This window comes from Nestor notabilis, unplaced genomic scaffold, assembly GCF_000696875.1.
Source record: "Nestor notabilis isolate BGI_N333 unplaced genomic scaffold, ASM69687v1 scaffold2408, whole genome shotgun sequence".
NCBI classification, from domain to species: domain Eukaryota; kingdom Metazoa; phylum Chordata; class Aves; order Psittaciformes; family Psittacidae; genus Nestor; species Nestor notabilis.
The window spans coordinates 52,116-68,931 of record NW_009940490.1 but is presented as its reverse complement, the minus strand read 5'-3'; the positions used below and the strand labels follow the sequence as shown (position 1 = coordinate 68,931).

Genomic DNA, 16,816 nt, shown 5'->3' with positions numbered 1-16,816 from the left:
AAACTGAAGCAAGGGGTTAGGAACCATGGTTTCAGATCCAGAAAATCTAGGCTTATGTTGAGGCCTCAGAGAGAAGAGGAAACACTCACCACTTCAAACCACTTGACCAAAGTGCTGAAGTTGGGGTTTTTCTTGTAGTTCTGGATGAGGGCTGACTGGACACCCTTCCCAGCACACTCAATGTCCACACGGGGCCGGTCCACCTGTGCCAGGTTCACTCTCTTCAGATCCCTGAGCCCCCAAAACAAGATCTAGGGAAGGAGGAGGAGAATAAAAACTTAAATATCAGCTGGAGTGACCCTGGATAGAGCAAGATAGAGTCAAAGAAGTTGGTTCTCTGTATCACCCAGGAGCAGCGCCACTACTGCTAATGTCATTGCCTAGGCAGGAGTGGATCCCTGAGGTGTCTTCTCCTCCACCACGTGGCTCAAGGCTGCAGCTGTATCTCTCTCTGCCATCCCACATTTGATCTACCACAGCCTAAGATCTCCAACCTGCTGCCCTTGACACTCCCTTTTCTTCCTTTCTTGTCTTTTTCTGCCATGGACTCCATAAAGGAGGACCATCTCATCCCAGTCCATCCACAGTGGCTCTTGATTCAGGACTGGCATCCAGTGCAGCCAGTGCAGACAGATCCTTGCAGTGGAGACACCTTGTCTTAGTGCCCAGCTAGTCATCAGAGCTTCAAAGATTGCTCCTGTCCTTCCAACACCTATGGATGGGCTCTCCTGTCCCGTACAATGCTGAACATTGAAATTTGGTGCTCCACGGCAATTACCTCCACTCTGTATTTACTCAGCACTGGCCGAATCCCCAGTGGCACAGGCAGGATGGGGCCCCGGTCCATGTCCGTCGGGCCGTCGATCGGGGGCAGGTCTGACTTGCCCCCAGGGCCAATCTGGAAGAGATGCAGTGTCAATTAGGATCTGTTCCTTTGAGCTGGTGCTCAGCTGCTGGGAAACTGTTTTTTCTGTCAGTCCCTGGTCTCATGCATTTGGGTCTGTGCTGTCTCAGAGGCTTCAGGAGCTGCAAAGGGTTGCTGAGCATCCAGCTGACACTGCAGTCCAGGGACTTTGGGAAAAGCTGTATACATGAGTGGAAGGTGCTGGGCAGCACTGTGCTTCCTCACAGGACAGACCCAGCAGCAAAGCACACTTAGCCTACCAACATAACCCAACCCCAGGGCTATTCCTTTTCTTCCTGCAAGGAGTCGTATCTGCCTGGGCTGGGTGTAGAATGATGCAGAAATGGTCTGAGAGCTTAGCCCAGAGAAGGTTTCAGGTCCCATTTCCAGCCCAGGGCAGATCAAATATCCCACAGGAGCCATTCCCCTCTCACTGGGTTAGTTGCTGTGCTAAACCCTTCTACCTTTTCTAGGATCTATGAACTCCTTGCTCTTTGCAGCAACTAAGATATATATGGATGGATTAAGCCCTGCTTCCTCGCAACCCTCCATCCTATCCTTTCCCTCCCTCAGTCTGTGGTGGCCTTGGCAGCAGGTACCTGGAGCAGCTCGAAGGCAGCCAGCAGGTCACCTGCAGTGGAGTTGCCGCGGTAAATCTGGTAGTACTCCAGCTGTGGGGGGAAGCGCGGGGGGCAATACTGCTCATCTGACATCTTCACCACTGGCTTGGCAAAGGTGCGGCCCATGAAGTCAGCTTTGCCCTGGGGAGGCAAAGAGAGCACCGGGGTTTGCTGAACCAAGTCATGACCATAAAGTCTCTCCAGTTAGCCCTGCAGCTCTTCCCATCGTGGTCAGGACAGGACCAGCCCACTGCACCTGGGACACCAAAGCTTGGCAACTGCTTTCACTCCTGGCTTCTTCAAGTAAGGTGGAGGAGATGGCTGAGGCTCAGCACAGAGGCCAGGGCTGAGCCACTTTTCTACAGGGACTCTTGTAATGTTTCCTTGCCTCCAACCTCACAAAAGCTCTTGCTTCACACTCATAAAATGCCATTACATTGAATCTGAGATCTAATGAGCAGCAGAGGCAGCTCGCACCATGGGAAATTTGGGGGGAAAACATCTTCCAAGTGTCAGAAGAAAAGCTGCTTCTTACATCCTCTGCACTATCTGCCTTGCCTCTGAATCAGGAGTGATCACAGCACCTAAAATCATAAACATTTTCCTTTGCTGGGATTCCTCTTACCACTGTGTCCTGGTCATAGATCTCAATGACAATTATGGGAGGGTCATCCCGCATCTCATGAGCTTCTCCGTACAGCTCCACATTGTCAAAGACCAGCAGCTGATCCCAGGTTGGGCAAAGGGTCTCATTGAGAACCTGGAAGAATGGGAGAGAATTACTACTCCAGACAGGGCTTATGGCCCTGTACAAAGACAGCAGATTGGGTGCTGGTCTGAGCTGCTCAGCAGCACTTATGGGCTACTGCATGTTTTTTTAGACTAGAGAGGTATGGAGTACCTCTCAAGGTAAAAAACCCAACATCAGACAAAAAGACATGAATCACTGCCAGTGTCCAACGGGATTGCTAAATCTTGGCAGCCCTCAGCCTGGGAAGGGAAGACACAAAAGACACATCAACATGCTCCACTTTCTCCTAACCAGGCAAGTGAATTCTCCCAAGGATGTGTGAGAGCTGTGTGCTGATGTGGGGGCACGTCGTGAGGGTGCTCTTGGGGAAGGGGTTCTGGAGACAGTCAAACCCCAGCGCCACAGCCGCTTTCCCATTGCAGGACCCCATGATCAACCTAATCCTTGTTTTACTGGCAGTTGCAAGACCTATGTCAGGAGAGCAGGATGAAGAGCTGATGGGACACGCAACACCAGAACCCAGCCCTCCAGGAGAGGTTAGGAGATGGTGTTTACCTCGGTGCATTGGCTCTGGGAGATAAAGAAGACTCGTGCAAAGGGGTCTGAAAGGCCACTGCTGTCAGCTGCAAATAAACTCCGGGCTTGGTACATGTGGGCTCGCAGCTGGAAAACCTGCTTCTCTGCAAGAGAGAGGGTGAGACAGCTTGGTATCAGCCCAGGAGCCCAGCCGTGGGCCTCAGCCTACAGAACGAGGTCACAGGGGCTTGCTTTTTGCTCAGGGCCAGCACTGACAAAGGATATAGACTCAAAGCATGAGTCCTGAATGGGTACAGACTTCTTCAGCACCCTGCTTGCCATGTGCAGGATGACAGCTATGAACATAGTAGGGAAGAGGGTGCATTGTTCCCACACCTCAGCTCCCCATAGGGGCAGTGAGAGACCTCAGACTGGGAAAATTGGAATGATTTCCCCCTTAGCTCCTGGAAGCCCTTTGTCCAAGTGATGTCTAGCCAGGCTCCCTCTGGCCCTCTCCATGTCTTGTCTCCAGATCCACTTCAGGCAGGAAGTTCTTACTGGTGTAAAGGAGGCTGATGGGTGGGAAGGATGGCAGGTTTTGGCCTCTGGCAATCTTCTTCTCCTCAAATCCACAGGGCAGGCCACTTAAGAAGTCTTTGCGCTGTTTGTTGAGGCCCAGCCACAAGTATATCTCCATCTTGGCCTGAACTGTCCAGCCAGCAGGTCCAAATCCCCTCTTCCCAGGTAGCTGGGCACAAAGGACAGAAGAGTTTACATGGATATAAAAAAGGCCTTAGAGGTGGACAGACCACCTCTTGCAACATTCTTCATTGCTTTTACCACTGTCCCTTCAAGACAGGGACGCAGCCCTCATCAGTTTAGATCATGATACTACCCTGGCTCATGCATTATTTTCTTCCCACCATGCTGGCATCCTCTTTCTAAGCCAGTATCCTCTTTTGTGGCCAGATGGATCAAACACCTCTGCCCTTCCAAATATTTCTCACTTACTGGACTGCGTAAGACAAGTGATTCATGCTTCCTAGCAGCAGACTTCCATCCCTACCAGTAGAGTAGGGGTCTGTTTTGTACAGTATACAAAATTGGATACACTCTCATCTTCATCTCCCATCCTCCTAGTCTGTAATTCCTCCACCTTCCTCCCCTTGGCTGCAGTTTCCCCGGGAAAGACAGATCATCACCTTAAGGAAGATGGTCTTCACTTTGGCGCAGTCCTTGCCCATCTCCTCATCCACAATGGAGTAGAGGATATCCTTGGAAGGGACACGGGCATAGGCAATGCGCTTGTTGTTGCTCATCATCCAGATGAAGACATCAGGAATAGTGTGCTGGGGCTGTGAAGACCAGCAAAGAGCCCTGTCAGTGTCTCAGCTCTTTCTGAGCACTGAGGCACCAGCGGGTCTGGAGACCTTCTGAAGGCAAATTCAACAGATGCCACAGGAGATGGATGTACCTATTGCCACATGAGGGCCAGTGAAATGGTTTTGAACCTCCCATTGCAAAAGCTTGTCTGCTTAAGAAAAGCTGCTCAGCTAAGCTGAGCAGGGTGAAGCCTACCAGGAAAGAAACCGGGATTTATACTTATTCTAGATGAAAAAAGAAAATAATTCTGGGTTAGAAGACTGAAGATTTTCCTCCTTTCTTCATTCAGTGGACATGGGGACTGTAGGGCCAGAGTTCTGACTTTCAATTGCAGTCAGAGAAACACCAGTGATAATTTCTCATGCTTTCTGAAAATCTGTTTATATTTAGACTTTCTAAAATAAGCAGCTGCAATCACAAACTTCCCTCCTAAATCTACAAGGTCATTTTATACTGAGTAAGATTCGAAAGAATTTATGAAACACACTATTATGTAAGAAACCTGCATAGGAATTCTGCTTTAAACTTGTTTTAGCTCAATATACTGCACACAGTACTTCATTTTAACGTTGAAATGTTAAATTATTAAAATCTCTTCACGTAAAATCAGGACACCAGAGCCTCTCTGGGAAAGGCTATGAAATTTTAGAGGAGAATCTCCCTCCCCACAGGCCTGTGCCATGCAGGGGCAGGAACTGGGACAGTACCTGCTAGATGGTCACGTACTGCACATGCAGCAAAAAGGAAAATTAAACCCAAACGCAGCTCCTCAGAGAGCCCCTTACGGTTACCAAATGCTTCATAAACATGAACTGGAGTGTAAAGGTGCAAAATCAAAAGGAGGTGATCACCAGCAGCATGACCAGCAGGTTGAGGGAAGGGATTCTCCTTCTCTGCTCCACTTTCAAGAGTCCCCCCTAGCAGTTCTGCATCCAGCTCTGGGGCCCCAACATAAGGAGGATGTGGAGCTGTTGGAGCAAGTCCAAAGGAAGCCACGAAGATGCTCTGAGGGCTGGAGCACCTCTGCTATGGAGACAGGCTGAGAGAGCTGGGCTTGTTCGGCCTGGAGAAGAGAAGGCTCCAGGGAGACCTTAGAGCAGCTTCCAGTGCCTAAAGGGGCTTACAAGAAAGCTGTAGAGGGGCTTTTGACAAGGGCCTGTAGGGACAGGACAAGGGGGAATGGCTTTAAACTGTCAGAGGGGAGATTGAGATGAGATCTTATGAAGAAGTTCTTCCCTTCTAGTGGAAGGTGTTCATGCTGATGGCAGGGGGTTGGAACTAGGTGACCTTTAAGGTCCCTTCTCACCCAAACCATTCTATGATTCAATGATTCCCTATCTGAAGATGTCCCATCACACCTTACAGTATAGTTTATGTTCTGCTGTGATGATTCAAGGCCAAGGAGGTCCTTGCTGTAACAGAAGATACATAGTTGAGGCTGGGAGCCTGCCATAGGAATTAAGAGCAGGAGGTGCAACAGCTACAGCTGCCATCAGGGCCAATTCACCCCAGTGACTGACCCAATCCTAAACTGTAAAAATAGCAGAGGAAAGGTGTATTTTTGTGAAGGAAGGAAAAAATATTTTGCAGATACATCATGCTTAAAAATAGCAGAGGAATGGTGTATTTTTTTTTCTGAAGGAAGAAATACGTTTTGCAGATAGAACATCCTTTTGGAAATGCTGTGAGCAGCTCTAATATATTGGGTTATTATCTCTTACCTGTGAGCTGGAGTGAAATGAGAGTATGCTGCAGCAACAAAAATCAGATGCTTTGAGTTCTGTGAGAGGACAGGGTGTTATCACACAGCCCTTTGAAGAACAACTCCCCACCCAGCCAGGATCAGAAACAGCTCCCTGCTGCTGAATTTAATGCTGGGTTGACATATGCCAAGTCCTGATGACCAGTCCCCCAGGGAACTGCATGGCTTCCCCACGGCTCAGGCTGCCAGAAATGCAAAAGGACCCAGCTCTATTTACTGGCTGGGAGGAAGGCGTCGTACATTTGTTTTAGCACTAACTTGTTCCAACCCAGCAGTGCACGGGAGGCGTGGGGCATGGTGTAGACTTGAAGTGGCTCCTTGCACAAGACCTGTGCTTCCAGGGACCTCTTCTGCCCACAGGGTTTGCAGATAGGTCGTCATCTATCCCAGGCTGCTATTGCCATGTGCTGACCCAGCTAATCTCTTCATGCGGAGGGACTCACCTCATCTGCCAAGAACCGGAGTTTCTGCAGGAAGTTTTGCACCAACTTCAGCTTGTCTTTCATGGTGTTCTTCTTCACTTGTGACCGCAAAGTTGTGGCTTGCTGCCCCATGTTCTCCTGTGGTTAAAGGGGAGCCCAAGGCTTCACATGAGCAAGAGCAGAAGGGAGCATAGAGAAGGGAGCAGTGCCAGGCATGTCCTCAGCATTTGGGAAGGGGTGTTGAGGAGGCAGATGCCTTAATCCCACCACATGCATCCTGGTGATGGCACTTCTGACACCTGCTAGTTAATCTTGGCATGATGCAGGCAGGACCCCTTAACAGTGCAGGAACGTGTGTCCCAGAGGAAGATGCACAGGGCAGGAAAGTGTCACCTGTGCTTAGGGCACTTCAGGCTGGCTTCAAGCCTAGTATTAAGGATAGTCTCTGCCCTTCTGCTGACCCTGCTGCAATTCAGCACCTGACCATTCATGAAAGGGGACATTTCACATGTTAAATTTACCTCTCTGCAGGATGCAGTTGGCTGCTGAAGCCAGTGTCCTTGGCTGTGCCAGCTGGATAAGTCCCCCTGCTCTTTGTACATCTCTTTTGCACATCTAACTCCTTTGCAAAGAGCTGGGCTACCAGCCCCAAACACCTAGTTCATATCTACCCCTAGAGCAGGCTTCCCCTAAACTCCTCCTTCCCAGTTTCCTCATCTGTTTTACAGCAGTGTAGCTCCCCCTCTGTATTCCCGTATTTCTTTTCAAGGCAAAGCAGAGTGTGGTGGAGGGGAAACAGCAGCATAGACCCAAGTGCCAGCTGGGACCCATGCAAAACCCAATTGGTCTTGGGCTCCTCTATCTAGAAATAAACCTCAGACTCTCAATCCAGAGGCACTGGAAATCAGCATGCCTATGGACCAGAGCTCCCCATTGCATTGTCAAAGTCCAGACCTTGCTCATGAATCCTCCTCCCTGCCTGGCTGAATCCCACTCACCAGCTCCCGCATGCAGGACTTGAGCCTCTCCCGGTCCAGCCTTGTTCGGGAGGAATGGTGCTGGTCCTTGTCAGCCAGCGTCACGAAGTGCCTGGTGGGAAAGGTGGACAGCATGAATCCTATGGGAGCCTGTGGGCTCTCTGCAAGGAGCTGTGGCTGGATGGATCTCTGCCAGCAGCAGAACATGTCACTGAAGGGAAATGACCTATTTCCCTGCAGCCCCACAATGCATTTGTGGCCAAGTGTCCTGTTTGCATCCAATGCTGAGTGTCACACATGGGGAGTAGGTGCTCATCAAGTACCAGCCTGTGGAGGCCACAAGACTGAGGATTTCAGCACTTGTTTGGGGTCTTTGGGGTGCAGATGTAAGCACCACCTCACTCATGCTCCAAGCCAGAAGGCAGAGGATATAGCATTGTGCCAATGCGATGAAATGCTTGCCAGAGATAAGGCAAGATGAGCTTAAGCTCACAACCTTGCCCATAGCCCTGCAGGGAGCAGCGATCTGCAGCGTGCCACCTCTGCCCATTTTCTTATACTCACAAGCACCCACTGCTCAGTTCCTCCAGGACCCCTCGGAGCCGGCGCTCTGGATGTGGCTTCTCTGTCTTGATCATTTCCTGCACGTCGTTCAGCCCTTCCTCCTGCAGCACCAATGGTGGAAGCAGTGAAGGGTGGTGGGACAGTGGGCAAGGTCTCCACTGAGGTCCAACCACATACAGAGCAGGCTTGTGGGATGTACTGGTGGGAAACATCTGCTGCTTCTCCAGAACTGCCAGCCTCAGGGCTCAGGTCCGGGACACATTTGGCCACAGGGACCTGGCTCTGATTGATGGGAATGCCTTCCATGAGAACAGTTGGCCAAACTCCATACTGCCTTGGCTGGACCTGCCAGGCTCTCCCTTTGCAGATCCTGCTGTGACCCTGCAGATGTGGAGCTGTCACAAGGGCTCCTTGGGAATTAGCTGAGACTATTACGGAGGCTCTGGCACACAAGCGGTTCACCCTCATGGTCCAGGAGGACAAAGCCTCCCTGCCCCAGCTCCCTTCAGTGGAGACACCTGGGTCTGACCCACAGATAATTTGGTGAGCCCCTGGGATGTGGATATTCAAATTATGAAGCATTTAGAACTGGGATACTTCCCCCTTTCTGGCACAAGTTTCCTAATGGGTCCTTGCCCTGTTTTTCCCTGCCTTGTGACAAGCTGCAGAGATGCACAGGGAGCCTGGATGTGCCTCACACCAGCCCCATGCCCCAAGCCATCTCCTTCCCTCACTCCCCAGCATGTACTGACCAGCTTGTCTGCAATCTTGTCCATGATGTTGGCATTATACAGTCTGCGGCGCTGGTCCTGCCACCAGCTCTTGATATAGATGCAGGGCTTCTTCTCAAAGTATGGCAGGTGGAAGTAGTTCCTGCAAGAGGAGGCAGAAGTGATGTTCTGTGCTGGTAATGCTCCTGGCCTGGAACAGCCCCTGTTCCACACCTTTGTTTCAGGGAGGCAATGCTGTGATGGGGGGTATATAGGCGGTCAGGTGTGGGAGAGAGGGAGCTGAGGTGAATTACACCCTGAAGAACAGAGGCTCCATTTATCCTAACACCCTTCCCAATGCCATACCCAGGGTAGATGGGTGCAGTGCCCAGAGATCGCAAATTTACCATCTCAGACCTGGTGGCTCAGAGAGAAACTAGGGAAGCTCCCACTCCTACCACCTTACCATAGCCCAGCAGAGAGCAAATACCTGCAGCACGGCAGCAGTGTGAGCAGGGACAGAGGGGCACATGGGAAACCAAAGCATTAACACTGTTTTCTGAATGCTGGTGAGCATCTCCTATAGTCCCCTGGCCTTCACAGCAGACAGAGCTCTCTGCCCTTCATGGAGCTGACAGGTTTCCTTGAAAGCAGCATGACCAACAGCTCAAGGGAGGAGATTCTCCCCCTCTGCTCCACTCTTGTGAGTGCTCCTTTCTCCTGCAGTCCTGTGTCCATGTCTGGGACCCCAACATGAGAAGGATGTGGAGCTGTTGGAGCAAGTCCAAAGGAAGCCACGAAGATGCTCTGAGGGCTGGAGCACCTCTGCTATGGAGACAGGCTGAGAGAGCTGGGCTTGTTCAGCCTGGAGAAGAGGAAGCTCCAGGGAGACCTTAGAGCAGCTTCCAGTGCCTAAAGGGGCTTACAAGAAAGCTGTAGAGGGGCTTTTGACAAGGGCCTGTAGGGACAGGACAAGGGGGAATGGCTTTAAACTGTCAGAGGGGAGATTGAGATGAGGTCTTAGGAAGGTGTCCCTGCCCATGGCAGGGGGTTGGAACCGGATGAGCCTTAAGGTCCCTTCCAACCCAAACTATTCTGTGATTGTTCGTAGAGGTAATAGTCAGGGTACAGTTAAAGGAAGGATGAGGCTGATGAACAGGTTCATGCTGCTTGGATGCCTGAGCACTGTCCAGGAGTTAGGATCCATCCAGTATAAAGCCACTGCAGATCCTTCTTGCACCTGGGACCACTCTTAGTCAAAACACAGCTTCAGCTCATCCTTCCAAAGCCATCAGGGTGTTTCCAGCCAGAAGATGTCAGCAGAGCCCCACGGTTGGTCGTGAGGCCCTCAGAGCCATCTGGGTAAACAGCATGGGAGTCAGAGCCTAGGGACAGGCTCTCAAACTATCCATGCTTTTCATCTCCGTTTGCCATTTGCCTTGATAAGGAGCTGGTAAACAAGTCAGGGAACCCCAGGCAGACTTTCATCTGAAGTGCAAATATCCTCAATTCAGTGGGGTTTGTTTCATTTCCCAATTGAATTAAATCAGACAGTTCTATTAACATCTATCTACTGGTATAATACAGTTAAAATTCACTTTAAGCATGTATCATTAGGTTAATCCAATTAGCTTTCCTTAGTACTAGTCCTTTGTATTCAAATCCAGGCTGTGACTGAAGCCCAGCCCGGACATCCCAAGACATGTGCTGATCCCATTTAGTTTGGAGCATCCCTATCCAGCTGCTTGGGGCGGAAAGCACCCACCAGGATCACACTTGCAGCTATCTGGATCTTGCCTGTATTTTAGGGTGACTACAACCTGCCCATCACAAAGCAACTCCAAAAGCAGACAAAAAACTGCTGTAATTTTACAGCTGAGGCAGAGAAAACAGAAGTGATCCGTCCCCTGACAGTCAGCTATGCATCGACAGACCCCGGGTAGGACTGTTTTCCCAGTCCTGGCTTTTTTAAACACCAGGGTGCAGCTGTCAAGGACAGTAAGCAATAGGGACAGACAGACCGACCAAAAAAGAGATGCTACAAACTGGGGAGAGTGAGAGGATTTTAAGTCTTCTACCCTGATCTCTTGCCTAACATATTCTAAAGATCTTTTTCCAGCACTTTTTGCATCCTCCTCTCTCTGCATGTCAGCTAGACCTTGTCTAGCTTTTAGGATCTCAAGTGATAAAGAAACCTTTTCTCAGGACAAACTACCCTCACTTCTGAAATCTATGCATTGTCTCTAGATGGACCCTTCTTTTTCTCCGCATGGTGCTTATGATGTTTTTATGTTCAGCCTGGAGAAGAGAAGGCTCCGGGGAGACATTAGAGCAGCTTCCAGTGCCTAAAGGGGCCAACCAGAAAGCTGGAGAGGGGCTTTTGGCAAGGGCCTGTAGGGACAGGACAAGGGGAATGGCTTTAAACTGACAGAGGGGAGATTGAGATGAGATCTTAGGAAGAAGTTCTTCTCTGTGAGGGTGTTGAGGCCCTGGCACAGGTTGCCCAGAGAAGCTGTGGCTACCCCATCCCTGGCAGTGTTTAAGGCCAGCTTGGACGGGGCTTGGAGCAACCTGCTGTAGTGGAAGCTGTCCCTGCCTGTGCTGGCTGGGGTGGGGGGTGGCATGTGGAACTGGATGAACTATAAAAGGTCCTTTCCAACTCAAACCATTCCATGATCCCATGATTCTATTTTATATGTCAGGCAGCTAGAGAAGGCACAGATGCAAAACCCGAACCTCTTCTCCCTGATATGGAGCTGTGCCACCAAGGGTGGCAGCGACCCTAAGGAAGGACCCATTTATAGACTGGTTTCCTATATGTATGAAACCTGTATGTACAGGAGTGAAACTGTTTTGTGGTTTTTTTTTTTCAGTTCCCACCAATGATTTTCTTAATCTACCGGTTAATGTCATCTCTATTTGCCATAGGGGAAGAGCACTGAAGGTATCAATAGCCTTGAGTTTTGGGTGCACATCTGGACTGGTGGATGAAGGATGTCCTTTTTAGGGTAGTCTGGGAGCTGACTTCAGCCCTTATTGGACATCAGGAATGCTCAGAACTGTAGGGAATGGGGTAGGGGTTCAGCTGGCAGACTGTAGTATCTAAGGCAAGGTATCTGCATGTGGTATCTAATCTCCCTTTACAGGGCATGGAGATCTGGTCTCCACACTCCTCCAAGGTCTATTGGCTGGATGAATCCAGGTAGGAGCTCCAACACCTACAGACCATGTCTGATTTAAAAGCCACATCTTTGCCCAGCAGCACTTCAGTGGCCAGGTGGGCATGCTTACCTGTCTGTGACCAGAGGCTTCATGGGTTGAGATGAAGAAACAGAGACCATCTCTCCATCCTCATCACCTTCATCCTCACTTGAATTCTGGAGCAGCTCAGACTCCTCCTCATTCCCATCCCCACCCTCTTTCTTCCTCCGTAGGATGGGTTTGCTCATGCCATCAATCTGGTTTCCATAGTTACCTCAAGAAAGAAATGTGAAATAAATCCACAGGATTGTAACTCCAGTCAGGCTCAGTCTCTTGGCTTTAATTCAGGTTGGGGACAGAGTTTTTCTAAACTGAGTGCTCTGCATTCTCTAGCACATCTTGGTATTGAAAATGGGGAAGAAACTCTGATCTCAGCCTTGGATCCTGCATTCCCCACCCAGGCTTGCTTCAAAACCACCTTCCCAAAAAACCAACCAACCTATTGTGACTTCGAAGTTGATAGGTTTGTCACCAATCTTCCTATCAATCATGGTAGCTTCCAGAAAGGCTCCAAAGAGAAAGAACTCCTCCATCTTCCCAGTGCAGTTCTGCTGGAGAAATCACGGGTATCAGGGTTAATGTCAGCTGGATGCAGAACCCCTTGGACAGAGGGGCAAAGGGGTGCATCACCTCTGAGCACCCTCATGGGCTCTGCAAAGGCAAGGTGCCCGCACTCTGGCCTTCAAGGGGACCATGAGGGTTTTCTCTCCCACAGCCTGAGCCATCCCTAGGGTCATTGCAGAGAGAGTTTAACTTAAAGATTTTAGCTTAACTTTTAAATGTGTTAAGATCGGTCACCCCTTGCACAAAAGGGACTGGCTGAGGGACATTCATGAATAAAAGCCTGAGTTCACTCACAGATTGAATTAATCAAGCCACACTGCACCACTCTGCTCAGCGTTTGTCAGGCTGCACCTGGAATACTGTGTTCAGTTTTGGTCCCTGCTGTACAAAAAAAGATATGGACAGGCTGGAGAGGGTCCAGGGAAGGGCCACAAAGATGATCCAAGCACTGGGCAGCCATGTGAGTAAAGGCTGAGAGAGCTGGGCTTGTTCAGCCTGGAGAAGAGAAGGCTCAGGGGAGACCTTATCCCCATGTTCCAGTATTTAAAGGATGGCTACAAAGATGGAGACTCCCTTTTTACAAGCGGTCACATGGAAAAGACAAGGGGTGATGGGCAAAAGTTACTAATGGGGAGATTCTGGTTGGACACAAGAGGAAAATTTTTCACAGTGTGAACAACCAGCCATTGAAATAATCTCCCCAGGGAAGTGGTGACTCCGCAGTGCTGGACATTGTTAAGGTTCAGCTGGACAGGGTGCTGGGCCATCTAGTCTGGGTCATGCTTTGCCCAGGAATGTTGGACCAGATGATCCTTGAGGTCCATTCCTGCCTGGGATTCTAGGGTTCTGTGATTCTCCTGGATGCTTTTTCAGAACTAGAAGGGCTTATTTTCCAGGTGGCTTCATTTCTCTGCAGGTTAATTGAGGCCACTTCTGAAGGAGAGCTTTTGGATAGAGGGTGCACTGCCATCAGATTTTTCTATTTCTACTTCACACCCTTGACTCATATGGATCGACATATGTAGCATCCCCAGGTAGGACAAGCCTAGATTTGGCTGTTTATGCAGAGCACAGACAGCAGCCTTGTGGGCTCCACGTATCAGGACTAAAGCTGTGGGGCTTCTCTTGTCAGGGAACAGCCGTTCAATTTCTCTGACCAGTTCCACCCTGCCAGAATGGCTTGGGAAATAGATTAGATTCTTGGCTTCTGTTCAAAACCCATCTTCAGGCTAGGAGAGAGACAGATGTCATTAGGAGATTGCTTTCTTTGAGCTGTCTAACTCCCAACTGGAAAAGGATCTCAATGTTTAACATCCTCCTTCACTTGGATATTTCTTCTAACCAGAACTCCTGAGAGAGGTGAACATGTGAATGATTATAAAATCTGAAATCCTTGCAAGATTTTATCTCATTGTGCTGAGGGATCAAGAACACTTAGGACAACACTAAATGAAATCCTTGGTTTGTGAGACCAAAGATAAAAAACCGAGAGGCCTGAGTTTCACTTACGTCAGCAACTGATGTGGCTTGCTCAACTTGCACCTCAGTGGAGCTGTTGATCTCCGGGTTGGTGGTGTCCAAGATCTCCACAGCAAGACTCATCAAAAGCCTGGCCCGGAAGGAGACGCCTTCGCCCAGACCCTCATTCAGCTCTTGGTGCTCATCCATCAGGGTGTAGTTCCGAGTGGAGCCATACATGTTCACCCACGCGGGGCCAAAGGTGGGCAGGAAGCCTGGAGCAGAACAAGCGTGCATGTAGGGAAGGGTGGGAATGTGAGAAGAAGGGAATGTCTTTGCGTGACGTACAAACTCACGGATTGGCATCACTTCCCTAGGCTGTCCATGGTGATGCAGGCTGGAATATGCGTGTGTGTGCATGGAGATGCATGCTTGTAATCATACATGGTGAGTTTTGCAGTGATGGGGACTGTGCAGTACACCAGCCCAAAGACAGAGGTGAGTCTCCCACTGGGCAAGTTATTCAATGTGACAGTCAAGAAAAAAGGAACATCCCATTATATACTTCTCTAGAGCTTGTTTGGTTTCATGTTGGTCCTATATGCGCTGATGCGTTCATGTGTGTGTGAATGGGGGAGCCTGTCAGATACTCACCCATTCATGGTAATGAATATTTTGGAAGGGCAATTTGTTCTTGAGTGTCTTCATTTTCAGGTATTGGACTAGAGGTGTGTAACAGGGCTTGGTTTTCAAAGAGTGTGTGTCTAATTACTTCAGAAGACCACTGCAACGAATCAAGGTCCCCCTGGCTAGGCACCAAGAGGCAGCTATCTCAAGGGGTGGGAAGGAGCCTCAGCTATTTTGCTAACTCTGCCAAAGGGAAGTTCCTCTACCATGAAGAAGGTAGCTCAGCCTGCTCCCCACCTTAGCTTTACCTTTGTCTCCTTCATTAGAGATCTTCCGCAGATCAATGAAATGGGTACCAATGGCCACATCATTGACTTTGTCTGAGTCTCGGATCTGGATCTTTATCCGTTTGCACAATGGGGGGAACATTTCTGTGAAGATGATTTGCTCATTCCAGAGGGGCTCGTAACTACTTTTTTGTATGGATGTCTTCCCCTGCCGAGTGGGAGGAGATACATGTTAGAGGGGTTTGAGCTCCTAAGCCACCCCTCACAGTCTGAACTACTCCCTTGCTAATGACCACTGAAACACACGTTCTGCCTTGGGACTCTCCTCTCCAAGATAATGAGCTCCTTTCCTCAACTGGAGAGTGCTGCAAACCCATCATGGTCTGAACAAGAGAGGGGAAACATAGCAAACAATGTGGCTCTACCATGCATCACAGCTTCTACATGCTAGGACAACTGAGATCATCTCTGGCCTCTTGTACAATGGCTGGTCCTGCTCATGTTACCTTCCAGGGTCACCCTGGTATCACATGCAGCTTGCTCACCTTCTGCCCTGCAAAGACCACCTGCACATAGGGGTCTACTAAATCCTTGTTCTCCCCAATGAGAGCCTTCTTCACATTGGCCATGATGCTAGTGTTCATACGGGGCAGTCCCTCTGCTCGATAGATCTTGATGTAGAAACGAGCCCACTGCCTCTCTGGAGGGACACCATCTGGGAGGAGCAGGTTCCTGTAACACCAACAGATAAGGTTGGAAAGAGCTGCTGGGGCTGGCAGGTTTGTCAGGAGGCTTACCAAAGAGGGAGAAGCTGCCCCATTTTGTGAGCGCAGGCTCTGTGGAGGTGGAAAGATGAACATTTCTGCAGCCATACATTTTATTGCTGTACTGTTTCTGCCCAGCCTCCTGTTTTTGGATGAGGAGTGGTGGTTTCATGAGCAAAATCTTAGAGGAGCCCCTTGAGGTGCCCCTGGGACAATGTGCATTCCACTGAAGGGATATAATAATTATTGTCAGTGGTGTCTAGAGGACAGTTAAACTCAGCCTAATTTAGACATCTAAAGTAGGCCAGGTGAATGAAATTGTAGAAGAGCCTCTTTTCTCTATCAGGGTACTAGGGGAGCTGGGGTGATTGTTTTGGGGGAGAACTGAACACTGAAACCCATCAAATTGGTTTTCTTCATATATGTGGCTTTCTTGGGGGAAGAGATGAGATCAACAGGGGATACTGTGAACAAAACTATTTCTAGAGGAATTGCTGGAAAATATGGGATGACATCATCACTACAGCATGGAATAATGGCCCAAAATAGTCCAGGTGGTCTCTCAAGCTCCCTGGTCCCCAGCAAGTCCACAAAGCTGCACTGGTATTTTGCCACTAGTCTAGGTTTCTGATTGTGCGATGAGAGACCAACAGGCAGACTTGAAAGCCTGTGGCTGCACTTGGAGATACTTGCCTGAAATATTTTGGGGGTGGACATAAGTTTTAAACTCTCATGATTTTTCTTCCATAGCCTTTCAGATGCCGGGGGAGTCAAAAAGCCCTGCCTATCCATGTGGCCTAGGAAACCTCATCCAGACCCCTCTGATCTGCCCTGGCAGTGGGTTATGAGACCCCATCCCATCCCATTGCCAACAGGAGCAATAGGTAAACACTGGGAACATCAAGTTGGTTGACATCAGGCTGGTGTTGGTAGAGAGCTCAACAACCAGCAGATGCTCTGACCTGTCAAAAATAGCTGGTCTGTACTTGGCATCATCTGGATTTGCACCAGTAATCTGCCATGTAATCTGTCTCTCTCTGAAAAGAAGCTTCTTGGTCTCTCTTCTTTAATTGTGCAAGGTAGGTGTGCTTAAAGAGGATGGTGGCCTGATGTGCTCCTTGAATGATCCAAGGTGAAGACATGTGAAAAGTCATTCCCCAAAAAGTCTATGTGAAGCTTGCTCTAGGGATCCTTACCCTTCAATATCATCTTCCTCTGTCTCATTGGCTTTGTGTGGTGTCTTGAT

General features: G+C 49.5%; 1 protein-coding gene across 1 annotated transcript in view; it reads right to left on the bottom strand.

Annotated features, from left to right (window-relative positions):
• Nucleotides 1–16,816, bottom strand: part of LOC104410255 (otoferlin-like) — a gene marked incomplete at its 5' end in the record, with an annotated part of 85,496 nt that overhangs the window by 16,872 nt on the left and 51,808 nt on the right. Inside the window, 17 exon segments of the mRNA XM_010020367.1 lie at nucleotides 90–251; nucleotides 779–898; nucleotides 1,504–1,665; nucleotides 2,150–2,284; nucleotides 2,831–2,955; nucleotides 3,350–3,539; nucleotides 3,994–4,146; nucleotides 6,380–6,496; nucleotides 7,357–7,447; nucleotides 7,900–8,000; nucleotides 8,652–8,772; nucleotides 11,901–12,084; nucleotides 12,310–12,418; nucleotides 13,944–14,167; nucleotides 14,828–15,014; nucleotides 15,352–15,538; nucleotides 16,767–16,816. The exon segment at nucleotides 16,767–16,816 is cut by the window's right edge and continues 30 nt beyond it. Of these exon segments, the coding sequence (XP_010018669.1) occupies nucleotides 90–251; nucleotides 779–898; nucleotides 1,504–1,665; nucleotides 2,150–2,284; nucleotides 2,831–2,955; nucleotides 3,350–3,539; nucleotides 3,994–4,146; nucleotides 6,380–6,496; nucleotides 7,357–7,447; nucleotides 7,900–8,000; nucleotides 8,652–8,772; nucleotides 11,901–12,084; nucleotides 12,310–12,418; nucleotides 13,944–14,167; nucleotides 14,828–15,014; nucleotides 15,352–15,538; nucleotides 16,767–16,816 (2,418 nt within the window).